At 41.0% G+C, this 27,437-nt stretch overlaps 1 protein-coding gene across 2 annotated transcripts in view; it reads right to left on the bottom strand.

Moving 5' to 3' along the window:
• Positions 1-27,437, bottom strand: part of ARL15 (ADP ribosylation factor like GTPase 15) — a 446,735-nt gene that overhangs the window by 275,704 nt on the left and 143,594 nt on the right. For both annotated transcript variants that reach the window (XM_047762220.1, XM_047762299.1), the window contains one exon: positions 16,712-16,856. In XM_047762220.1, coding sequence (XP_047618176.1) covers positions 16,712-16,856 — 145 coding nt within the window. The remainder of the gene's footprint in view (positions 1-16,711; positions 16,857-27,437) is intronic.

Genomic DNA, 27,437 nt, shown 5'->3' with positions numbered 1-27,437 from the left:
CAATTACAAGATAAATAAGACCACAGCCCCCTTTTCAAGAAATCATCAACAGAGTGAAAAGGAAACACACAAATGTTTTCATTGTAGTAAGTTATGAGTACGAAGAAAGGTAAAAAGATATAAAGTATCATGTATGTAGGAACAATTCTTTCATATGGTTTTGCTTTACTTTATACAAGGATGACTTTATAAAAAAGTCACTATGCATCTTATTATATTCCACCTTATTATTACCACCTCTTTATTGTACACTGTCCTAGAACTCTGAGGTTCTATACAGTACCTTCTACTTAAGGCAATGAATATCATGTAATGGTTAAAAAGGGACTTTGGAAGCAGAAAGAACTACATTTTAAGAAGCTCTGTGACTGAGCAACCTACCAGCTGGGGCTTTCGTCGTCTGTCAAATGGGAGTGATAATATCTACGTCACAAAGTTGTTAGGAGGATGAGATGATGTATTAGTTTCATCACAGTGCCTGATACAAATAAGTATAAAATTGAAGACTGCTGACATTGTATTTCAATCAGTGCCATATTGTTGATTGGGTTAATCATTAGGTATACATATTTTCTGCCTACCTGAATACAGTATAGACTCATAAGACAGAAATCTTGGTGCTCATTTATGAATCTAAGTACTTAGTTGGAGCCGGAAAGGTTATCATTGAATGACAAGTACCGTTGGTGGAGTGACAGAGGTGTAAACAGCTGAACTATGTTCTACAGAATGTACATGTTCACTGAGCTAAGAATCTTCCAAAACATACCCTTCCTATGTGGGTTTAATGCAGACTGACACAGTCGGCATGGCGCTATGGCTAATGATACAAGCAGTCATTGAATCTTGGTAAAATAGCAGGAGGAGTGGGAGGCAGCCCCCTGTGGCTAAAACACTTGCATTTACCTGGGTCTGCAGGAAAGCCTCTCCAGGTGTCTGGCCTCTGGGAAATTAAAGAAACTCCGTGCCAAAATATTCCTGCTGGCACAGAAATTCACCTGTAGGAGACTGGATGTTTGGCTGTACCTACCTACCTCACAGGGGTATTATATGGATTAAAAGGCAATGGTTATGAAATCTGGAAAACAAAAAACCCTATGCAAGTGCTAAATAGACTATTAGTGGTCATGCTCAGGAAAACCCAAGCATGGCTTTTCAGAGAAATGGGACCCCGACTTTGAAAAAGACAAAGTTACAGAGCACACCAGTAATGTTTAATCTTCTCTGATTCTTAAAAGCTGACAATATACAGGCACCCAGAGGGAAATAATAGCTTTCCAGAAATTGCCACACCCACACGCAAAACACAATTTTGAAATTCATTAATCCAACAGGCCAGTCACTATCTTTAACTTTGCACAGACTTCATAATAAATTGACTACGGAAAACGTCCTCAAATGTTCACCCTGAGCAAAGTTACCTAGCAATATTATTTATAGACACATAAATGTTCCTGCAGAATACTCATAACTATTTTCTCTCCACATGAAACATGTGTGGCTAGATTTATACTGCAAAGGTATGTACAGTCTTCCATTTTGCAGTTTTCATATTATTACATGTTTTTACAACATGGCTGTGATAATTAATGTTCAGAGGATGAAGCTGAATCAGTCCAGAAAATGAGAATGTACAATTCACAGAAGAGAAACAATATTTTTCTATTTTAGTCATTCTAAATGTTTGTAAGGATTAAAAAGAAAATTTAAAGACACACTTTCAGGTCACCAGAAGGGCAGTCAAGGACAACTATCAGATCAATTATATTTTATTCCTTTACATTCAGGTGGATGAGGTCAAGAAGGGAAATTAATATGTAGTAGGGCTACAAAGGTCAGTCCATCAAAATATCTTTCTCAAGGGGTTGCTTTGAGGAATAAAAACCACTGGATTACATGGGCTCAAGAGCAAGACTGTCTGGGTTCAAATTCTGGCTCTATCATTATTAACTGTCTGACTTTGAGCAAATTACTTAATTCCTCTGTACCTCCGTTTTCTCACCTATAAATGAAGATAGACGGCACTCAGTGCTATCAAGTAGTTTTCTTAAAAAAATAAAACTCAATTCGAAGTTCCCTTGTGGCACAGTGAATTAAGGATATGGTGTGCCACAGCTGTGGTGTAGGCTGCAATTGCGGCACAGGTTCAATCCATGGCCCGGGAACTTCCATATACCACAAGTACAGCCAGAAAACAAACACAAAGAAAAATCCAGAACACTAGTGGCCACCACTACTGGATGCTTTGGCCTCAAGCTCAGATTTATTACAAAAGCAATGCTAAAAATAAGATGAAGTAGCAATCAAGAACATTTATTGACTTCTATAGGCTGAATGTTTGTGGTCTTTCTTAGCACTTCTTTCCCTCTCAAGCAATCACCTAAGCCTGCCAATTTCATCTACTAAATAATTCCCAGATATGCGTACTTCTCTCCATCCTCACGGCACACCGCTGGTCAAGCCACCACCATTACCTCTATTGAGTCTCCCACCTAAACTCTGCGCCTGTTGTTGGCCTCCTCAGTCATCCCCACACATTAGCAGAAGCAATCTTCCTGAAATTTACTTCTGTTCACATCTCTCCCCTAGTTTAAAGGATCTGATAGTTTCTCACTACTCAGAATAGAGTTCAAAACACCTAACAAGGCCCTATCTGATCTGGTTCCTCCTTCCTTCTCCAGGCTTATTTTGTACCATCTCCCCTCATTTATATTCTTCAGGTCCTAAAACTAGCTATGTTCCTTCTCACCCTCAGGGACTTTACGAGTACTGCTCCATAAGTGTGTGTTCTTTGCCTTCCAGGCAAACTCTCCATCCTCCAGGTGGTATTTTAACTTCACTTCATCAGGTAAGTTTTCTCTGGGGTTTCTGAAACAGAAACCTGAGCCTGGGAACCTCCATATACCGTGGGTGCAGCCCTAAAATGGTATTTTTGGATCCATGTGCTCCTAGCACTCAGTACTTCTCCTACGTGACTTTTGCAGTTCTTATTACATATCAGTTTATGCATTTGTTTTATGTCTGTCCCCCAGCTCAACTGTAAGGATTCATAATGGACAAAACAAACAGTCTTGTATGCCAGTGCTGGGTCATAATAGGACCTCAATATCTGTTTTAAAGATCTGTACTAAGAGTTTATATTTAGTTAGCTCTCTGTATCCAAGGGTCCTGTATCCACAGATTCAACTACAGATCGAAAATATTCAAGAAAAAATTCCAGAAAATTCCCAGAAGCAAAACTTCAATTTGCTATGCACGGGCCACCATTTTCATTGTATCAGGTATTGTAAATGATCTAGAAATGATCTGAAACATGGGATGATGGATGTAGGTAGGTTATATTTTTATTTAAAGGACTTGAGCATCCTTGAATTCTGGTATCCATTACAGGGGAAAGTGGTCATGACATCAGTGCCCTTTGGATACCAGGGACATAAGGAATTTAGTAAGGAACAATCTTCAGTTCACAGTGATCCTTAAGTTAATGACAGTAACTATTGTTCAGGAAGAGGATGAAGTCTAGGAAGATTAACTATTTAGTTAAAAGGACTGATTGCTGTATTTAAAACCTGAACTCAGATCTCATCAACAGAATCCACTGGAGCTCCACCCTATAGCACCTCCTCCATATATCAACAAACTGATGGATTTATTCTGTTTTGTCCAATTTTAAACCTAAATACTGGTGGAGGAGCTCTTGTGGTGCACCGTATTAAGGATCTGGCACTGTCACTGCAGCAGCTTGGGACACTGCCGTGGTGCAAGTTTGATTCCTGGCCCTGCAACTTGCACATGCCACGGGCATGGCCAAAAAAATAAATAAAAAATTTTAAATTAAAAGTGAAAATAAATACTGGTGGAGCCAACTGGAAAAACACACACATGACTAAGAAGCCCACTAATTTACCTTCCCTCCCATTTATAAATCCAACACAAGGAATCTATCTTGATTATGTTCTTATACCTAAACTACATTGCCTTATTAATGGAATAAAAATAATAGTAAGAGTTTAGAGAGTAATTTTTTTTATAGACAATAAAACCAGGAACTTAGGGAAAATGTCCAACTGACTCAGCCATGACAGTGTGCTCTGTTGCTCCTTCGAAAAAACAAGCATCCTCTTCACAGGGAGTCAGTGAGCTGATGGGACAAGAGCACAGTCCTCGAAGTCCCTACTCACCAGCCACTTCTTTTCTTGACTTGGAATCCCTCATCTGCAAAATGAGTGGACTAGATTAACTTCTTCAAGTTTCCTCTAACATTAAGATTCCATTATTTGTATTAAACAAGGAGGAGGAAATAACAGTAACAACTGAGTCAATCATCAATGGCCTCCAGTATTTGGCTGAAGGTTTCATGGGTAGGTCTCCCGACTCCATTCAAACAATTTGATGGCTGAAGCCTAAGTTACATAGTCATTTTTTCCTGGCCTATTTAAGCTACATTAGTAAGACTGAAACCTCCCCTAAGATTTAACCCCACAAATTTTAATAAATATATGACTTAGTAAACTCTTTAGGGAAATAATTGTTTGCATAGACTTTCAGTTTTTGTCTTTTGGTCCTTAAATCCAAGAAAGCCTGTGATACAAGGGAGATGGATTTGAAATTTTTTATGCAGGGAAAGCATTGCTGGAATCGTAACAAAATTAGGTCTGGGAGGGAGATTAGTCTATTTTTATTCATTGTGTGGAACACATGAGTATTTTGCTTGGACCTACAGGCAAACTTCCCCTTTCCCCCGGCAACACGCACAAGCCTGCACACATGTACACAAATACTTGATGTGTGCTTCTGAAATCCCTGGATCACTCTAAGAACTGCTAAAGGGAAAGACATTCCACAGATCTAGTGGCCTTGACTTGGACCAAGGACATGATTTATGCCATGGTAGTTTTGTGATGTTTGGACGATGCTCTAGTGAAATTCTTCTAAATATGATTTTGACATCATTCAAGGAAATTTAATCTACCAGCATTTATAAAACACAATTCTTTAGTAGATATACCCAAATCTGATTTTCCAACTTACTTTTCTTAACACATATGAAATACTAAAGTTATTAAAATGCCTCATTCAACTTTTCTGTATTTCTTTAAATTATCGAAATCATTTTCTATTTTAGCTGAATGACATACCACTGGACAAATTTTCAAGTAATATATATCTCTGGGAAGAGATTTTCAACCTTTTTCAATCCCAAGTGCTCAGTTTTCTCTAGGTTATTCTCTAGGTTGTATCAATACATTATACTAAATCTTTTAGACTCCATTTTTCTGATTTAAAAAGAAAGAAAGTAAATATTGTGTAATCTACAGGTTAACAATCCCTTTTATCAACAAATTCTTTGTGCATATACAGTCAAGGAATTCACTCTGGACAACGTTGACTTTTGTTTCTAGACCAAGGTACAAGCTACTCAATTTTTTTTTCCTCTACCAGCAGGACCTGATCTCTGCAGGATTTCTTGGCCCTTTGAGTTTTGACAATTTAAGTATCTTTTAAAAATTATGTCAGAGTAAAAGACTGCTGAAGTTAACAATCCAATAAAGTTTAGATTCCGTTTACTTCTGAAGAAAAGGCAGACATTCTTGCCTTGCTGAACTGGATAGACATACACTTCTTGTGGTATGTTTTCATTTTAAAAAACCAATTCTCAAAGTATCTTTTCAACTGTTCCAAATGCTTCCAAAAATATTTCATTTTTAATTGGCTTGATATCATCAAAACATAATAAAACAGAAAATGGTGTGAGAATAAAATTTCACACATAATTCGATCATAACAAAGCCCATTGTTATTTTTAATGTTCTTTTCCCATTTTAATTCAAAAGCATAGTTGAATTTTCAAAATGACTATAAATTTAGTTTTCCTCTCCAGAAGACTGTATATGTGTTTTCCTATCTATGATCGTCAACTGATATGCCGCAATTTAATTAACAAAGTCCCTTGATATAGGACATTTAAATTAAAGGTTTAGTTACATAAATTGTTGCAAGGAATCACTTTGGATATACAGTTTATTTGAAGTTACACGTTTAAAGCAAATTCTCAGTGGCACGATTACTAGGCCAAGGGATATAATTATTTTGGTAATTTTTGATTTACATGAATAATTACTCTCCCCCCAAAAAAGGACAACACCAATTACAATGTCACCAGTAACCCATGTGCATATCAAGGCCACCACAATCTTACCACATTGGGACCTAAAAACAAGCACACTTTGGTAAACTTAGATCTAAAATTAACATTTTCTTATTTTCTGGTAAAGTTAATGGTTAGTAAAGCTGAACGTCTTCCGTTGATTTTTTCCTATTAATTCTTTTTATGAATACCTCTTTGCGGACTTCGCTTAATCAATTAGATTTTAGATACCACCTGTAAATGTGCCTGTCTTCTCTAAAAAGAACAGTCATAAACTCTTATCTGTAATATCTGATAGAAACATTTCTCAACTGTATTGCTTAATATGTCTTAATTTTCACTTTCTGGTAATTCTAAATTTTTATCTAGTTAGGTCCCTTGTTCCTTCACTTTGTACACTGTTCTTCATAGGCCTCCTACAGTTTTCTCCCATCTTCACACTGAATGTTGACATGCATGTGTGGGCTTGCTGACGTCCTCATTTCTTCTAGGTACCTCTTCTTGCCATTGGGTTTTATCATTTATCTTAGGACTCTTCTTCCACCTCCTTTGCTCTTCTTCAGTACACGTACACACACACCCCCACCCAGAAAAGGACCTGCAAGTTTGAACATGCCAGGCACGTCTACCTGGAACTCTGGTGGGGACTGGGTCCCCTGGGTCTGCTGATAACTAAAATCAGCCTGCTTGGTTCTCCTCTGTCAGCACTAACTAGCTTCTCCTACCTCTTGCTAATCTTCATTAGCTACAATAAATATACGGACTCAACCAAGAAGCATCTGCCCCTTCTCTTCTATATTCTCACGCCAACGCTGTTACAGCCTCATGCCCAACACTGCTCTCCCTTTATTCTTGCAGAGCCCTCTCTCTGAATCACATGAGCCTCTCCTCTGTTAGGGAAAGTCTTCTCTAGGCTCCAACATCTTTGTGCATGCTTTTCCTTCCTCCTGATACTAGAAAACAGAGCTTTTCCTTCCCTTATCAGTGCCTCTCAGGACAAGCTTTGCTTCCCCATAATGCTTTTACCACTTTACCATACACATCGCTTAATAACTTCCCGCCTGAAATTGTGACATCTGTTTATATACGGACCTTTGCATTTCCATTTACCGACTTTCAGGAGTTTGCTTATCTAATGGGAATGAATTCAATACTTGGCTAACAGTTATCCACCACTCCATCTGCTTCTATTCTTACAGACAGCATTCTCCGAAGTAATGATCAAAGCTATCCTCCCAATTTTCAAATCTCCACAACTATCAGCTCTAAACTCACATTAGCCATTTCTAATTTATTGGTATAAAATTATAGATTCCATCAACTTTTTGACAGAGATGATCTTGTCATCAGCAAAGAACAATTTTTACTTCTTCTTCCTTTCCAATCTGGAAGGCTTTTCTTTCTTTTCCTTGTCTGATGCACTGGCTAGAATCTCTACAACAACATGGAAGAGGTGAGAACAGACATCTGTGTCTTATTCCTGATCTGGGTGGGAATAAATTCTGTATTTCATCATTAACTATGATAATAGCTATAGGATTTTCATAGATACCCTTTAACAGTTGAGAAAATTTCCTTCTATTCCTATTTTTTATCAGAAATCAATGTTCTTTTGTTTGCATCTTTTAAGATGAACACATGGTTTTCTTTTCTTAGTTTATTGATAATTGTCAATTTATTGATTTTAAATGTGAAAGCAACCCATTATTCCTGGGATAAATGTCACTTGGCATGATATATTAAATGTATTGCCCTGGGAGTTTCTATCATGGCACAGCAGAAACAAATCCGATTATTATCCATGAGGATATGGGTTCAATCCCTGGCCTCACTTGGTAGGTCAGAGATCCAGCATTGCCATGAGCCGGGGTGTAGGTTGCAGATGTGAATCAGATTCCGCATTGCTGCCTGTAGCTGGCAGGTGCAACTCTGATTCGACCCCTCGCCTGGAAACTTCCATATGCTTTTTAGGTGTGGCCCTAAAAAGCAAAAAACAAAACAAAAATACTGCCCTATTAATAACTTATTATTGTTAGATTTGGTTTGCTAGATTTTTGTTTATTTTTTTGGTTTTGCCTTCATGAAGGCTATGGCATATAGTTTTCTTGTAATATCTTTGTCTAGTTTTGACATTAAACTTGCTAGTCTTAAAGAAGGAGTAGGAAAGTTTTCCCTCCTTTTAATTTTCTGAAAGAAATTGTGCGGCACTGGCATTATTTCTTTCAAATGTTTGATAAAATTCACCAATAAAGCCAATTAAACCTCAAGTTTATAAAACTGTAATTTCAACTTCTTTAATGACTATAGATCTGGGTTTTCTATTTCTTCCTGAATGACTTTTGACCATTTGTCTTTCAAAGAATTTGTCCATTTATATTGTCAAATTTATTGGCATAAACTCATTCATAATTTTCTACTATTATTTTAATATTTATATACATTGATATAATCACTTATTCTTGGTATTTTTAATTAGTATCATCTTTGATTTTTTTTCCTGATCTGCCAAGTATTTGTAAGTTTTATTGATCTTTTCAAAGAATCAGGCTTTTTATTTTTATTTTTTGGCCATCCCCATATAGAAGTTTCCAGGTCAGGGATCCAATCCGAGCTGGAGCTGCAACCTATGCCACAGCTGTGGCAATGTAAATCCTCAACCGGCTGTGCTGGGCCCAGAGGGAACCGGTGCCTCCACAGAGACGAGCTGGATGATTAATCCACTGCACCACAGTGGGAACATCTTCAAAGAACCAGTTTTTGATCTCATGAGTTTTGTCTACTGATTTATTCCACTGATTTCCACTTTGACCCTTCTTTTTCTTTTGCTTAGTTTTTAATCCATTCTTCTCTTTTAGTTCCTTAGGGTGGGAGCTGAGATCACTGATTCCATGCCCATCTTTTATGATACAGGTGTTTAATACTATGAATTCCCCCCCCCGTCTTGCTTTAGAGGCATCCCACATATTTTGATGTGTTGTATTTTCATTCAATGTGAAATAATTACAGTTTCTCTTTTGAGAGAAATTTCTTATATGATCCATGGGTTATTTAGACGTAGTATGGTTTCCAAATATTTGTAGGCTTTTCCATAGATGATCTTATTATTGACTTCTAACTCAATTCCACCGTGGTCTGAGAACATATTTGGATCCTTTTACATTCACTGAAACTTGTTTTATGTCTTCAAATATGGTCTCATTTGGTAAAAGTTCCACATGCACTTAAGAAGTATCTCTGCTGCTGTGGATAGAGGGTTCTATAAATGTTCATAATCAGGTCAAGTTGGCTGATAGCTTCATTAAAGTCTACTAGCTCTTGGCTGATTTTCACCCATGATCAACGATTCAGAATACTGAGGAGTTCCCACTGTGGAACAGTGGGTTAAGGATCTGGCATTGTCTCTATAGCAGCACAGGTTCAATTCCTGGCATGAGAACTTTCATATGCTGTGGGTACAGTCAAGAAAGAAAAAAAAAATAAGTAATTTTGAATACTGAAATTTCTGACTATAATTGTAGATTTTTATATTTCCCTTCAGAGTTCTGTCAGTTTTTGCTATGTGTTTTAAAGCTATAATTAGGTACCTAAATGTTGAACATTGTTATGTCCTCTGATTCAGTGACCTCTACATCATTATGAAATGAACTTTTATTCCCACAATTATTCTTTGTTCCAAAGTCTACCTTGTCTGATATTAATACAGCCACTCCAACTTTCTTCTTATTCCTCTTAGCATGACTCCTCTTTCCATCTTCTTACTTTAATTATATTTAAAAACACGGGTTAAAGAAGTCAGCATATAGTTGGGTCCCTTTGTTTTAATCTAATCATCTCAGTGTTTCCCCCTCACGGATTTTTTATTTTTTATTATTTTATTTTATTTTACACGGATACACCTATGGCATATGGAAGTTCCCAGGCTAGGGGGTCACATTGGAGCTTCAGCTGCTGACCTACACCACAGCCACAGCAACACTGGATCCAAGCCATGTCTGCTACCTACACCACAGCTCACAGCAATGCTGGATCCTTAATCCATTGAGCAAGGTCAGGGATTAAACCCATGTCCTCATACATACTAGTCAGGTTCATTACCACTGAGCCACAATGGAAACTCCCTAATCTGTCTCTTAATTGAGCAGTCTAGACCATTAGCATTTAATTTGATTATTGATGGTTAGCTTTGAGTGTATTACCTTGCAAATTATTTTCTATTTGTCTCATATAGTCTTGGTTTTTTCTGCCTTTTTGATTTTTTTTTTTTTATAATTCTATCTTCTCATTTGTTGCCTTATTGTCCCTCACTCTGTTTTGTTATTTCAGCGGTTACTTTAGGGTTTACAATACATCTTTAACTTGTAGTCTACCGTCAAGTGTTATTAAACCACTTCATATATAAAAAGCTAACAATAATATACTTCCCTTTTTCTATGACTTTTATGCTATTGTTCTCATGTAATTTACTTTTACATGCTATAAACCCCACAATGTATTGTTATTGTTTTTATTTAATAATTATCTTATAAAGAGATTTAAATAAAGACTAAATCTTATATAATTATCCATGTAGTCACCATTTCGGTTACTTTGCTTTGTATAGATCCAGATGTCCATATGGAATTACTTTTCTTCTGTCTGAAGAACTTCTCTTAGCATTTTCTTATAATGTTGGTCTGCAAGCAATACATGTTTTCACTTTTCTAATGTCTGAACAAGTCTTTATCTTGCCTTTCTTTTTGAAAGATATTTTTGCTGGATACAGGTCAATAATTTTTTTAAATTCAGTACTATAAAGGTACATTCCAGTGTCTTCTTCCTTGCATTATTTCCAGTGAGAAAACTGATGTCATTCATATCTCTGTTCCTATGTAACATCTTTTCTCTGCTTTTAAGATTTCCTTTTTATATTACTCAGCATTCTCCAGAGAAACAGAACCAATAGAGGGTGTGTGTGTGTGTGAATATAGAAAAAAAATTGTAAGGAATTGACTCACAATATTATGAGGCCTGGCAAATCCAAAATCTGCAGGGTGAGTCAGCCGATTGGAAACCCAGGAAAGAGTCAATGTTGCAGTTCATGTCCCAAGGCCATCCAGTGAAGACTTCCTTCTTGCTCTGGGGAAGTTGGTCTTTTGTTCTGTTGAGGCCTTCAACTAATCAGATGAGGCCCAACCACATGATATAGAGATCTTTACTCAAATCCTGCTGATTTATATATTAATTTCATATAAAAACTCACTCACAGGAATATCCAGAATAGTATTTGACTACATATCTGAGCACTGTGGCCCAGCCAAATTGACCTATAAAATTAGCCATCATAGTCTTTATCATTAGTTTTAGCAATGTTATTAGAATGAGCCATGGTGTAGTTGTGTAGTTTTGTTCATGTCTTTTGTGCTTGGGGTTCAGTGAGTTTCTTGGATCTGTTGTTTATCTTCAAGTTTGAAAACATTTCAGCCCGATTTCTCCAAATAATTTTTCTGTCCCTTTTTCTCACCCCCTCACCCTGACAGATTCAGATTACCAATGTGTTAGGTGACTCGAAGTTGTCCCACAGGTCAATGTTGCTCCTTGCAGTCTCCATTTTCTTTCTAGTTTTTTTATTTTTTTTGCGGGGGGGGGGGGGGGGGGCACGGGGTTGCACCCAGGGCATGTGCAAGTCCCCGGCTAAGGGTTGAATCAGAGTTGCAGCCACTGACCTACACTACAGCTCACAGCAAAGCCAGGGATCGAACCCATGTCCTTATGGATACTAGTTGTGTTTGTTACTGTTGAACCACAATGCGAACTCCCGCCGGACTTTTCTTTTGCATTTTCTTCTGTCTACTTTGAACTGTCCCTAACGCTAATGCCCTCAAGGTATTTAACTTTCTTCTACAATGTCTAATCTGTCATTAATCCTATCTGGTGTACATTTCATCTCAGATATTTTAAGTATTCACCACTATAAATTTCATATGGTTTTTTTTTATATTTTCCATGTCTCTATTAACAGATAGAATACAGTTATAATAATAGTGTTAACATCCTCCTTTGTTAATTCTAATCTGTGTGTCAGTTATGAGTCAGTTTTAGCTTGTGGATTATTCTCAAAACAAATCATGTTTTCCTGTCTCTTTGCATGCCTAGTAATTTTTTGATTAAATGTCAGACATTGTGAATTTTACCTTATTAAGTGCTGGATAATTTTGTTTTCTGTAAATCTTACATAGGTTTGTTCTGGAATGCATTAAAGTTTCTAGGAAACTGAGCCTTTGCTCTTGTTAATATGATTTTTTTTAGGTGGCCCCAGGTGAACATCTTAGAGCTGATTCCTAAGGCAAAACCTTCCTTAGTATTCTACCCAGTACCTTGTGAATTCCAAATTTTCCAATCTGGCTTGTGGTAACAAGCATAACTCTCAGTTCTGTCTCAACACTAGGCACTGTTCCCACTGGCCTTTTAAAAGGGTTCTTTCCCTAGCCTTGAGCAGTTTCCCCACATGCATGCACTGAATACTTTGATAGATACTCCAGGGAGACCCTCTGAGGATCTTTAGGGTTCTCTCTGGACAACTCTCTCCTCTCTGGTGCTGCGTCCTAGGAACTCTATCTGCCCTAGTCTCTCCAACTCTCAGATCCACTCTCCTCAATTCAGGGAGTCCACTGAGCTCTACCTCAGTGTCCACTGGAACTGTCCCACCACCTGAGAACACTGTCAGGGCAGTAAGCTGGGGCAACTGTGGGGCTCAATTCATTTGTTTCTTGACACTCAGGGATGACTAACCCTGATGCTTGATACTTTCTTGAAACCCATTTCATATATTTTGTCTATTTTCCCCCTCTTTTGGTTATTTCAGGTAGGAGGGTAACTAAGTTTTAGTTACTCTGTTCTGACTAGAATCAGAAGTCTTCATTCATTCCTGCTCTCTTCGCTTTATCTTCAGTATTTCCTTCTCCCCTGGTCATCACCCTTATACTTCTGTCCATTAGCATGCTCACATACTAACTTTCCTTGCAAAAATAAACTCCTTGAAAAAATAAACTCTTACCACTCCCTATCTGTTTCTGCCTACCTTCTTAAAAGAATAATCTATGTGCAATCTTAAGTCTCTAGCCTTGGGTTAACAACTCATTCTATTCCTCTGCATCTTGGCCTCGATCCAGTAAGATAACTAACCTTTCTCCTAATACACCCTATGCTTTCTATCCTTACTCTCCTCACCCCATTCCTCTCTTAGATCCTACCCATCATATGAGGGCCTACTCAAATGAGGCCTTCTTTGATCCTCCAGGTTAGAAATGATCACTCTCTTAACTTTCATATTTATACCATCAAGTAAACACATCATATTCTGTCTTAAATAGAACTAAACATTCAATAAATGTAAAGTGTTTCTAATTAAAATCCTAACGCAGGTGTAAACTTCTTGATGGCTAAGATCTCCAAACAGGCCTTAAAAAGGCACTGTGCCTGCTCCAGGATAATGACAACTTATAGAGATATCCAAAATGTTAGTCAACTTACTAACTCATCAGAAAATCAACTAGCATACAACTGGTTCCAGTAAAAGGAAAACATTATTAAAAGACTGAGTAAAACTCTAGTATTCTGTGATGATCTATGGAGGAAAAGAATCTGAGAGAGAATGGACTTGTGTCTATGTATGACTGGGTCAATTTGCTGTGTAGCAGAAATTATCACAGCCTTGCAAATTAACTATACTTCAATAAAACTTAAAATAAAGCAAATATAGAACATATTATAATTTATAAATAGTAATTTATAAAATTATTTACAGATAATTTTGTACATTTTTACACAAAACTGCTTCTAGCAATAGTGCTTCTCTGATAACTGAAGAATAGTATACATGCATTATTCTTACATATTTTGGGGGAAATTATTTTGCTTTAAAAGAAATACATTTGCTTTAAAAGAAATATTGTTAATAAAGTATGCATAATTACATAACACATTCCTCAAGAGACATCCACAATTTTACTAACAACCAGCAAGTAATAATCTCATCAGAAATCCTAACGCTTGGGTACCATTAATTTTCATTTGAACATCTGACCTGGCACCCTACCTCTGTCACTAGCTGCGTGACAACAACCATACCACCATACCTTTGAGCCTCTGATGACTTAAAAACAATATGGAAAAAGAATCTTACCTGCCATATAAAGCCGTTATGAGATTCAGAGAGGTATGATATTTTATGTAAAAACATATGGATTCAATTTACTGTGGTAGGCTTATTCACTCAACAAGCATCTTAGCTATGCCCAAACTTTGTGCCAGATTGTAAATACCCAAAGCTAAATAAAGATGCTCCATCTTCCCTCAGGGTTTATACCCTAGGCTGGGGAGACAGACATGTCAGCAGCAGTGCTGCAGGGACTAAATGCAGAGAAATGGACACTGCCCACTGGGGAGCAAGGAAAACTCAATTCATCCGAGGGAAAGAAAGGTAGTTAGAAATGGCTTCATGCAACAGGACACTTTTGAGCTCTGCTCTTCCTCTCTGTGGCCTCACCAGTCACCATGAACACTCCCCCGCCATGCTTTTCCTCATCCTTTAATCAAGTTGTGTCTCCTTTTCTTCACAGGTTCACAATTATAAAATACAAGAAACTTTTGTCCTTTTTTTTTTGGTCTTTTTAGGGCCGCACCCATGGCATATGGTGGTTCCCAGGCTAGGGGTTGAATCAGAGCTATAGCTGCTGGCCTATACCACAGCAACACCAGATCCGAGCCACATCTGCAACCTACACCACAGCTCATGGCAATGCCGGATCCTTGACCCACTGAGCGAGGCCAGGGATCGAACCCACAACCTCATGGTTCCTAGTCTGATTCATTTCCACTGCGCCAAGATGGGAACTCCAAATACGAAAAATTTCCAAAGCCTGCACTTCCCCAACTTAGTGGATAGCAAAACCTTGCCTGAAATGATTTAAGGCTCTTGGTCATCGATATTTTTGCTACTCATTAGAAAATCCGAGTCAATGCTTCTATCATCACCTATCACCTAAGCCAGGACCTGAATCATCCTTGCCATCTTTCTCTCTCCCTCCAAAGCCACCAAGCTCTACCAACCCTAGCCCTCAAATTAAGTATCCTATCTATTCCCTCCTCCTCCTCTTCCTCCCTCCCTCCCATCCCCACCTTAGTCAATGGCTAATAGCACGCCCCACAATTCAGCCTCGGGATTACTGCTAGTGTGATCCTTCTCAAGTGGCTATTTGATCACAGTTTCTCCTGGCTTAAAATACTCTGATGTGTCTGGAGATAAAGCTCAAATTCCTGAGTGTCATTTGTCCACTGCCCATCTCTTATGACTCAGCTCCTGGCATCCTATTAACCATGCATTGCAGCCACACAGAAATGGTTCCCACGAGGCAGCAATGTGTTTCAGGCCCCTCTGCTTTCACACAAGCTTTCACTCCACCCCAAAATCCTCCTCCTCTCACCTCACTTTCTTATTCCTGCTTGTCCTCCAGACCTGCTTGTCCTCAATATCGGATGGAGAAAACTCCATCACACACCATTCTTCCCTTCCCCAATTCTAAGCTAAACTGATCATCCTTCTTCCTTTATGTATTTTTGGACATGAGCCTCATGTCTATGTGGCCAGTAGACAGAGTCTCCTGGAAATTCTGGGATCATTGCTTACCCTCACTTTCTAACACTGAGACCTAGCACAGGATTGGTGCTCAAGAAAGGCTGGTTGAAGAAACAATTTTCCTAATTTTCCCAGAGAGTGGCTCACCCCATTCTTCCACAGCAGCTCTGGTTTTCATCTCCTCCAACTATTTTTCCATGATTTTCTCTACTTAACACTTGTCCTTCCTGCTTCATTTCCAGAGGGAAAAAGGGAAGCATTCGGGGAGTGAAAAAAAGCTCTAGGTAGCACTTTGATACTCTGGGCTGGAAAATTCTTTATGGTTGGGGCCCATCCTATGCACTGTAGGATGTTCAGCAGCATCCCTGGCCTCAAACCAAAAGACATCAGTGAACAGCACCCTTCCCTTTGGTGTAACAACCAAAATGCCTCCAGACATTGCCAAAATCTCCCCTGATGGGGGACCACTGCCTAGACTGACTTTTCTTGGCCACCTCAGCAAACATGGGAAACCTGACCAACGGTCCCTGTGCCCACCATCTCCCTGATGCCAACGCTGAGGGAAGGGGACATAGACTTCATCAGCTGGAGCGTGAAGGGGGTACATGACCAACATGAGTTGGCTAGAGTGATACCTCAAGGGAGGAGGATACTCAGTGGGCCTGAGATGAACTCATCTGTCACAGTGCTAGAATTCCAGGTTTTAGGGTTTGTTTCCATCAACATTTTCCTGAGCTGCTCTTATTCATTGGCACTGAAATGACCAACTAGAGGGACAGAAGGTGCAGCAATGTGATGCCATCGCCCCCTCCCCCAACTAAAATCTAGCTTAAAAATCAGAGTATCTGAAAATAAACTGACAGAAGCATTGCAGTCCTACCAAAAGCAAAGGAAATGAGAGCCTCTTGGAGGTGAAGAAGAAGAGGTGAGGACCTCGGCCCAGCACCCACCTGTGGTTGACACGATGCTGTCAGGGTTTTCGCTGCAGAGCTTGGACAGCAGGCTGGTCTTGCCAGAGCCCGTGAGGCCTATGCAGACCAGGTCATACTCTGGGCGTGCGGGCGGTGGTCCCTTGCAGCAGAGTGCTCTAAAACACTGCCAAGAGAGGGGGAAATACAGCTCTTGTAAATAGACTGTAGACGCCAAGCCTAGTAACATATAACGTGACTGCAGGTTGAGAAGTAATTCAATAACCTATTCACTCTAAGGAGGAAAGGGGGCTCTCCAGTGAGGCCGAGAGGACATGGCCTTGACCAAGCGATCGAAGGTAACATCCCAGGAAGGAGACCCACTTGCAGACTTGTCGGCTTCCCACCTGCTGTGATGGGGGCACCACAGGAGTGCGGGTGTCCTATCATCACACAACTTTTCTGCCCAAAATGCACCATCTGAATCCTAGCACTGGGAAGTCAGAGGATACCACCCTGAGGAGCAGAGTGCAGGACGGAGGGCCTTTTCGCCTCTCAAATCTCAAAGAAAGGCTGAGGAATCATTCCAGGTTAAAGAAGGCTCAAGAGGCATATGGCATGCAGAGATTCTGGGATTAGATCCTGGATCAGGTGGGGGAAAATGCCATCGATGATACTGGTGGGACAACAGGTGACAGCTGAATAGAGACTAACTATTAGAGACTGCAAAGATACTATTACATAAGGCTAACTTCCTGAGTTTAGTCACTGGACTGTGGTTGCATAAGGAATAGCACTGTCCCAAGCTAACACACACTAAAGTACTTAGAAGTGAAGGGTCTTGACGTATGCAGTGAACTGGTTAAGAACACTTCTAATCTCTCTCCCCATCACCATCCCCATGCTACATGGTAAGGAGCGTAACAAAGCCAACATGGTAAAATGTTATTAATTGGAGAAGCTGCGTTGAGTTTCTAGGAAAGTTCCTTGAACGAGTCTTACAACATTTTGATATCATTTCAAAATAAAATGCTCTGAAACACCACTAAATAGAGTTCATGCATATGTCACTGCTGTCTTGACCTTTGCTAAGCTTTGCTTCAGGTCAACTGACCTCAGGGTACTATGAGCTGTTGTTGGCCCTGCAAGAGTTGACAAGGGGATTGGGGAAGACTGGAAATCATTCATGTAGTGTTCGGTCTTTCTACTTATTTGACATCCATTTGTTAGGGGCCATCTATGTGGCAGCTTGTAAAGCCTGAAGTATTTAGGCCCTGAAAGAATCAAGAGAGGAAGAGGGAGACAGGGAGGCCAACCTACTGATTTCTGTGTAGTATGGAGAACATGAGAGAAGAGAGCTAATTCTTCTTCCTCAGATAAAATCTGAGGCCTAATTGGCTGTCATCCTCTCATAAATCAAGCTTGATCATTTCTCTCTCATATCTATGTTAGTCACCAAGTCTAGGCCGTACAACCTCTGAAATAGCTCTAGAATCTGTCTGCCTCTCTCCAGGCCAGGCAACCATCATCTGACAACATCGAGGTTCTCCATGGGCCCAGAACATTCCCTGCTGCCCCCTCTATTCCCCAGGTGGCTGCCATTATGGTCATCGTGGTCTAGAGGGCCCTCCAGGACCTGCTCCACCCCCCACCCCGGCCTCACCTCCCACAACTCTCCTCTCACCCTCCCTCCACCACTTCCAGTCTCACTGACCCTCTGGTACCTCAAGGCACTCAGCATATGCCGTGCCCTTTTTCCTCGACTCTTCGCAAAGCAAACGAATACTCCGTCTATTTTCAGGTCTCAGCTAATGCACCCCTTCCTCCGGCTGCTCACTCCAATGCTAAAAGTGCATTAGCAATTCGTGTCAAGCTCTCACTGCACATTTGTGAATTCACCACACAGTCTATTCAGTGTCTTATTCATCACCAGACTGTGGGAACCACATCTGTCCACCTCCGTCCCAGTATCCCCAGTGCTCAGCAAAAGGACACGGCACAGAACTACCCTCACTGGTAACTGTTGAATGACAAATGAGTGACATTTAAATTTCACCTAGAAAAAGAGAAAAGAACACGTAAAGGCTAGTAGAAAGCTTCATCTCTGCTCTCTCTGGGCCTCCCACATGTCAAAACATCATCTTAAAATAAGAAACCCTTGACTTTTTCACTTCGCTTCAATGCCAGAAGTTTTAGCGCTGTTCCCAAAAGAGTGGTTTTGATATGTGGGACCTACTTTCTTGGTGTGACAGAACTTCTTTTTGTCCTAAATTCACTCTTCCTTGGCTTTTAAGAGGATCTGCCTCCTTCTGATAAATTCTATGATCATCAAATCCATATTCTTCATGGATTTATTAAACTCTAATCATATTTTTCTTCTTGGTCTTTTCAAGCCTGAGGAGTCCTAATTATTTCATTCTGCCTTCATATAGCATCCCCACCCACTCCTCCATCCTCTTGGTGGTTCTCCTCTGGCCTTACTTGAGTTCCATTTGGCCTCTCCTCTAAGATTAATGACTACAACTACAAAAAGCATTCTAGATGCCATCCTTGATTCATATGGAAGCTGGCCGGTACTGTCTAACTTTCTGCAAGCTTTTCCTTACCCATAAAAGAAACATGTCTCCTGGCCTCATGATGAGCGTTTTCCTCAGAGAAAGATGTCTGTATATATCCTCTCCAAGATCAGCTAGCAGCTATTCACCAAGGAGCGCTCTGTCAAGTTCAACTCTTGACAGGCACCACGAGGCACACAGTGGTTTCTCTTCCTGGGCTGCTCTGATCTTTGTTGGCGGAAGAGGAGAGATCTTCTTTCTGTTCTGGACACCCCTATTCATGCTCAGCTCCACTGCCAGAAATCCCTGGACTGGAAAGAGACCGGTCCAAATATCCTGGCCCAAACTGTCATCAATCTTGAATACAAAACAAGATTGCAGGTGACTAACGCTATACAGGGCCTTTTAAATCATTTACATGCCAATATTACTTAACATATTTTGGCCAAAAAGTTCCAAATTCCATCTTCATGTTCTTTTTCAAAATTCCGAGTTACAAACTTTGTAGTCAAGCCCAATACTACCTACATCATTTGTTAATTCATTCTAGGCCACCTAAGATATGTCTGACATAAAAGGCAATTTAACAGTTATGTTCCACTCCACTCTCTCCTTTTACCTCCTCTGTCTTCTCCCCAGGGACATCACACACACCCCACTTCCACACTTGATCTTAGCCAAAAGGCCGAGAAGCAATACACCCCACTTCCAATCATGTGGATGGTAAAGACACCTAAGCTGCCATCTCCCCTCCTCTCCATCTCTTTCCTGAATTTCAGGCTCTGTAATTCCAACTGTTTTGCATGAACTCAAACTACATTTGAATAAAACAAGATTCCCCCCCCCCATACACACACGCACAAAAACACAGGCTCTAGAGGTAAGACGTTTTAGAATATAAAAAGCATAAAGGTTAGACTGATAATTAGTATAAGGCAGAATATTTGAAACAAATATTCAAAGAGTCTGTAACTTATTTGAAATAAATCCTATGGTTAACAGAGACACTGTCAGACTTGGAGCCAACAAAAGTAAGACTTTTGAAACTATGCTACTTCAAATGGGGGATGAATGTTCATTTTTTTTGAGTCAGTTCCTAAAAACTGTATAGAGTTTTCACTGGGTTTTTGTTTTAAAACTTAATGAAGCTTTGGATCTCATAGTCAATTTACTTAAAATTACTCCTTTTGGCCTCTAGACTATACTGTACCAAAGTTCATTGTGTCTGTCTCCTAAAGCAGCCCCGGCATTGTTAAGAGTAAGCCCCTTTCACTGTCGTACAATGCTAAACACAATGCCGTCGGCTGTCCTGACAGCAAGCAGCAAACTCAGGCTTCATTCCCAGGCCAGACACTGAGGCATTGTGTAACTCTGTGCAGGCCCATAAACCTATCCAGGCTTCAGCCTCCTCATGATTAACCAGTAACGTTTTAACACTGTTGGCTGCCTTCTTTCTTTAGGAGGAGGTTATGAGGCATCAGTTCAATGCATCATGCTACCAGAAGGGTACCCCACAGGTAAATTAGTGCTCGTCTTCCTAAGGTATCTTAGGTGACTGTTAGGTGACTACCTCGGTAAAGGGGGCTGGCAGCCCACCAGGCAGCAAGGACTGTGAAACTTCCCTTCAGCCCACAGCAGCCTCCACATGATCCATCCCAACCTAGTTCAACCTGAGACATCAAAGACACACACTGCTTGACCCCATGTGCAGCAGGGGCTGGAGAACAGGCTGAGTCTGCACGGTAAGCATGGGGGCAGGGCAGGACGGCAGCAGACAACCACGGTCATGGTCTCTGTTGCCTAAGCTGCTTCAGTTCCGGCTTTTCCCATAGGGTCTGTTAAGACTGTTCCTTTCCAAAAGGACCCAGTGTATCTCTTTACCAACACTGTATATGTAAGACAAGTGTGCCAAGGTCTTGAGAGACAGCAAAGACTGCCATCCCCAGGAGTAACTGTCATAGACTCTGGACAAACCGTATAAGCCTTAGCTTAAAGATGGATTAGCCAAATGACCTAAGCAAAATCTTAGGAGTTTTTGCTTAAAGGAGCATGACCACAGGTATGGGGGTCGCAGAGGGTAGGGGGGAAGCAAACGATGAAATGGCAAGGATAAAATAAAGACCTGTATTTCAGTCTGGTGCTCTAGCATCAAGGCACCAAGATGTTCTTAAAATGTCCCCATTTCTGCTGGCGACAGTGCCAGAAATGGGTAGGTCTGGCAGAGCACTATACAGAGGAGGTACTCAGAGAGTAGAAGCTCAACACGCAGCTGCCTTGAGCACTAATGAAGCACGTCCTGTGTATCTCTCTTCCTCTACACCTCCACCACCACGATGCCAGGCACCCTCCACCTCAACTCCAGTCCTTCAGATGGAGCACTCTGAGCTTCTGGCTACCCAGGGCCTGAGCACTTGGAAGCGAAGGCTCTTCCCTCTCTTTTCCACTTAGCAAATCTCTGTTCAACGTTGTGCTCCGATGGCACCTCCCTAGGGAAGTCTCCGAATGCCTCAGAACTGTTCCTTTCTTCCACTCCTTGGTCCTTTACACACACTTCTAGGGTACAGTTATTATGATGCCACATGCGCTTCTTTTCTAACCCTAAGAATTATTAGATGATAGAATTACACACACAATTGACCCAAAGACATACTTATCTCTTGGCCCAATTATTGGTTCAAAATGTTTAATTTTACAGCCACTAAGGGTGGCCAGGCACCAGAGTGGAGGAGCAGAGTGGTGATACAATTCACAATTCTAGACAGAGTCATGCTTGAGATCCTCCCCCTTTGGCACTGGCCCCTGCACTGCCAGGATCTCCTATCATCCCGTCTCACTAAAGCTCTAGCCCTTGGGGACATGGCATTTATTTCAATTGATGCTCTGTTTTTCGTCATGAATACATGATTTTATTCTGTGCATGATTTCAATTTGATTGAAGCTCTGGAGAGTTGCTGGAAAATTTTCTTCACTCAGCTTTAGGGCTTCTTACAGCTATAAGTCACCGCCTGAGCCCCACACTATCCCTTTTTATTTTTTTTTATGGCCACACCAGTTCAACCAGTTCCCAGGCTAGGGGTCGAATCAGAGCTGTAGCAGCCAGCCTACACCACAGTCACAGCAACACTGGATCCTTAACCCACTGAGTGGGGCCAGGGATTGAACCCATGCCCTCACGGATACTCGTCCAGTTTCTTACCGCTGCGCTCCAACAGGAACTCCTCCTCCTTATTTCAATATGGGTCTTGCCAAACAAAAGCTGGAGATTTCCTATGGCAGATGACCAGTTCTTTCCAAGTGGCCCTCAGGTGAGGCCTGGCACTGTGCTCAGTAAATACTTGTCAGATTAACCAAAAAATCAATTGGCTGGTGTCCTAAAAGTGAGAGAAGATTCACCCCGTAACTTGAAGTGGGTATATTTCTTAGGTGGTTTGGTTTCAAAACCAAAAGTAGGTCCCTATACATTCTGATGCTCACAACGACAAAGTTTTTAAAAAGGAAATCAATTTCGAGAATGTTTCCTAACATTAAGCATGTGCACTGAATAAAATTTTAAGTGTATAAATATCTAAAATTCAAGATGTAAAATATTTCCCAAGTCTATAATAGTCAAACATGGGTCTGTTTTTTCAACATACAACTAAAATATGTACTTTTAAAAATATAACCAAAATGTTTTTAGAGGATTCTAAGAGATGCTTCAACTCTGGAGAAGACATGAGGAAAGATGAGTGTTCTAATGACACAAAAGAAAAACTAGAGGCAGTCAGCACTATCAGGCACAAGATGTCAATGATTTGTGTGTGTTAACTCACTGACTCCTCAGAACAACCCAATGAGAAGAGCACTATGTGCTTCCTGTTTTAAGATGGGGAGACCGAAGCTCAAAGAAGTTTAAGAGCTTGTTTAAGTGGAGCCAGGACCGGAACTCTGGCTGTCTGGCTCCAGAGCCATTTTCTGAGCAGGGAGAAGGAAAAACCTGTAACATGTGAGGGTGTGCCACGCAGAGGCAAGGTTAGGGGCATTCTGAGTAGAGAGCAGGGTACAGGCACGAAAATGTGCCAGCAAGTTAGTAAGGGACAGAGGTGGAGCTCCAACCAGGGCTGTCCAGCTCCAGAGCCCGTCTTCATGTCCTCTTGGCCATGGGATAGCCATGTCTGGAGTCAGGGATCTGAGCATCAGGAGCAGAGTGTTGTCCTGAGGGAGGGAAGGGGGCATTAGTAAGCCTGCCTGTGTGACTGCAGACGCCTGGCAGAGGAAGGGGCAGATGTGAGCTCAATACGGCTTCCTTCCTTGTATTGCCCGGTTCATGGCCGAGGTACCTTTCATGCCACATGATGGCTTTCATCTTTCTCCCAGGAGAGTAAGGGGAATTTGGTTCCGCTGAGGCTGAGAGGCTGACATAGGGAGAAGGGAAGGAGGACAGGGCTGGCTGGGCTGGAAGACAGGGCTGCTGGCTCCTCTTCCCTGCTGTTTGCTTTTTCCCTTTAAACCTTTTCTGTCCTCTTAAAAGGACAAAGCCTGGCGTTCCTGTCGTGGCTCAGCGGAAACGAATCTGACTAGCATCCATGAGGACACAGACTCGATCCCTGGCCTCACTTAGTGGGTTAAGGATCCGGCGTTGCTGTGAGCTGTGGTGTAGGTCACAGACGTGGCTTGGATCCTGCGTTGCTGTGGCTGTGGTGTAGGCTGGCAGCTACAGCTCTGATCTGACCCCTAGCCTGGGAACCTCCATATGCCGTGGGTGCCACCCTGAAAAGACAAAAAAATACAGAAATTTTAAAAATTAAATAAAAATTGAAAGGACAAAGCTTGTCTATGAAGAGATGCCCATGCGAGATTTCTGATTCTGACCATGGTAAATGAGGGGGAAAAGTCTCTACAGGAGCAGTCCTCAAATTTTCTTCTTTAAAGTATGTGTACTCAAATTATACTTCCAAGTAAATAAACAAGCAAATACTAAACAAAATAAAATGTCCTGAGGAAGAGTATGACAGAAAATACATGAATTAACGGGACTGTGTGGAAATCCATGTGAAGGAGATGGTCTATGTGGACAGGCAAGCTCTTAGCTAATCCTTTCTTTCCACTTGAGAGTAGAGAATTGAATTTCAAAAATGCTCTGATGTCTTGGAGTACCTAGTAGGTCTTGCAAACAAGTGAAAACGATATCCATTCCAAATGGCACCTATAGCCACAGAAATCATCAGCCGGGTGATAGAGTGCTGTGAAGAGGCCCTGGATCACCAGGCAGATCCCAGCAGATAGCTCTTTCCCAGGGTACAAGAGCAATCCACTTTTCAAGGTGAAAAATCCTGTGGCCCTTTAAGACCTTAGTGGGAAAAACAATAAATTGTTTTTAAAGAAGATGGGTCAAACCTTTCGGCCACGCGGGCTGCTCCAAGCTCACAGGCGAAGGCTTTGGTCCAGAATTGTCCCAGGGCTTGAGGCTGCTGGCCAATACATCACACTGCCTCAGGACACTAAGTCTGTCTTTGCCTTACCCTTTGTATTTCTCAATCCACATTCCTTTTTGGGGTGAAATACTCCATTATTTCTGCTTTGTTCTGGGCTGTCTCCTGTCTCTGTCCCTATTAACTCGTGGCAACAAAAGAAACAAACAGAAGCAGGGGATTTCATGCTTAGCAGCTACAGACATTGGCCTCGCGGCTTTGCAGAGGGGCAGACATTTGAGACATTGAATGGAAGAGAGTGCCGCGGCGCTGGACCAGACCAGGGGCCCACGTGGCTCCCAGTCTGTGCGTCAGTCACCCTGATCAGGGGCATTCGCAGTCCTGGTACGTGTACTTCCAGAGGAGCCAAACATGGGGCTTTAAAAGTTAAGGCATGCATCTGATAATTAGAGTTAAGGGAACTCTAATTCAAGATTCTCCTATATTCTAGCAATCCAGAATTTCAATTTCTCACATTGGAAATAGCTGAGGGGGATAAATTTTTTTTTTTTTTAAGAAAAAAAGACATTCACAAAGGAAGCTAAGCAGAACATAGATGTTTTTTCTTATTTGTCTCTTATAATGGTGAGATGGAATATCTAACGTTTATGATGACAGAATTATCCAATAAAACTAGCAGTAAATTCCCCAGGCATGACTATCTGTAATGAGAACCAAGCTAAATGGATATTCATAAACATATTTAAATAAGAGCTTCACCTGGGTCAGTTTCAGACTATTATTTTTTTTCCCCAAAGAGCGAAGAGATGCAAATGTAGTTGAAAGTGAAAGACAGATCAATACATTCTGTATTGAAACTCTTTTTTGGTCACTTCCTGAATAGAATGTCCCTAAAGGGAAAATAGGGTGTAATAACATAGAAACATGTTTACCATTCCTTACCAATGGCTTCTGTCTATACTTGGTATTATTTAGGAAGAGTTAGGGGAACAGAACATTTTAAAAGACCTAAACTCCCCATGTAGATCTTCCAGTGGGTTTATGTATCATCTAACAATCTCCCAAAAAAGTTCCCAACAAAGGAGATTCTCTCTGCTCTTGGTGCTTTGGGAACTGGAGATGGGGAGCCTTGGAATAAATGAGAGGAAAACAAATCAAACTAAGGTTGTCCTCCTTGTAGGCCCTAACAGGGAAATCCTATTTCCTATTTTGGGACCTCAGAGCATTCCTTCGCTTAATTTTTAGGCTCCACAAAGATGGAACTCAGCCCCACATATCCTCTCAGTCATCAATTCCTCCAAGTCTGTCCAACTCGGTCTCTCCCACCTCCCTGTTCTTCTCCAGCCCTGAAGCCTCTGTCAGTGTGTCACCACCGTCCCCTGGAACGGGGTGTTCTAACTGGTGGCCTTACTTGGGTCTCACCCGACTCCAATTCAGTCTTCAAAATGTTAATGATGACCTTCCTAAAACACATCGAGTCATTCCCATGATTTAAAATCCTTCCATGGCTACCCACAGCTGTCAGGGAAAAGACCAAACCCCTATCTAAGCAGACAGGCTCTTAATGATCTAGCCTTTGCCTTCACTGCTGGCCTCCAGCGGTTGTGAGAGGGTTTACATGAGATAATGTTTATAGTGTTTCTCAAGCACCTAAACCAGGGTTCAACATATGAAACTTAAAATAGAATTATTTTAAGGTTATGATATACAATATTTATAATTAGAACATCTGTAATTATAATGCTAATTATTTTTATTTCCCGACCATATCTACAGGGGCCTCATGCCAAGCATGTATACAGACCTATGTGCAATTCCTAATCCAGGGTCCTTCATGTCCCATGTCCCCAAGGGGCTGACCCTCTGTATGTACATCATTCTCCACTACCTCCCTCTGGCTGGCTCCTAGTTATCCTTCAAAATTCAGTTCAATGATCATATCCTCCAGGGGAACTTCTGTGACCCTCGGTCTGATGTACAGGACCTCTTCCAACTCCCTTAGCACCTTTTCTGTTCCACTGTCATAATACTTATCATCCTGTTGAGTAAAGGTAATTGACAGTCCATCCTCCCCACTGGACTTAGAGCACTTGAACACAGACTCCACTTGTGACTCAGTGTTGGAACCTGAGCGTCTGAGACAACACCCACCACATGGTAGGATGAGCTCTCCAGAGATTCGGTACGTGATTAAGCGCATGGTCATACAAGCCTGAAATCCAAGTCTACAGCAATCTGGAGAAGTTCCCTCACCAATACCTGTTTTCTAATCTGGAAAACAAGGATCACCTTACAGGATTGTTAGGAGGAGTGAACAAGGTATTACATATCAAATGCTCAGAATGAGATTCAGTAATCAATAGGTATCGTTATCACTGTGATGGCTGTTAGATTTTTTCACTTAGAATACTGTTTTCCTAAAAACTGATTTTATGACCACCAATCAGGATTCTTCTCACAGTGCAGAGACAGGCTAACTCGGGGTTTGGATTTTTTTTATTGCCTATTTGGTCAAAGATCTGACATGCCACATACTAATGGTGGCTAACTGCATATAGACAGTCCTTTTGGTTTGCTATAGTAAGAACTACTAAAGTGATCATCATATGATGTACAGTGGGGCCATCACTGGCGTTTTTTTTTCCTTCCTCTGAGAGGAGAAACAGCTTTTAAACATGACTGGTCTATCTTAACAGTTAAATCAATTCTCTTTGATTATGAATCTCCTGCTATGTCTATGCAGACCCAGACAAAGGCATAATGGTGTGGGTGGGGGGTTGTCTGTAATCCCTGTGAATCCTC

Source organism: Phacochoerus africanus, chromosome 1 (genome assembly GCF_016906955.1).
Source record: "Phacochoerus africanus isolate WHEZ1 chromosome 1, ROS_Pafr_v1, whole genome shotgun sequence".
In the NCBI taxonomy this organism is placed as follows: Eukaryota; Metazoa; Chordata; class Mammalia; order Artiodactyla; family Suidae; genus Phacochoerus; species Phacochoerus africanus.
This window is presented reverse-complemented; position numbering and strand designations above follow the sequence as displayed.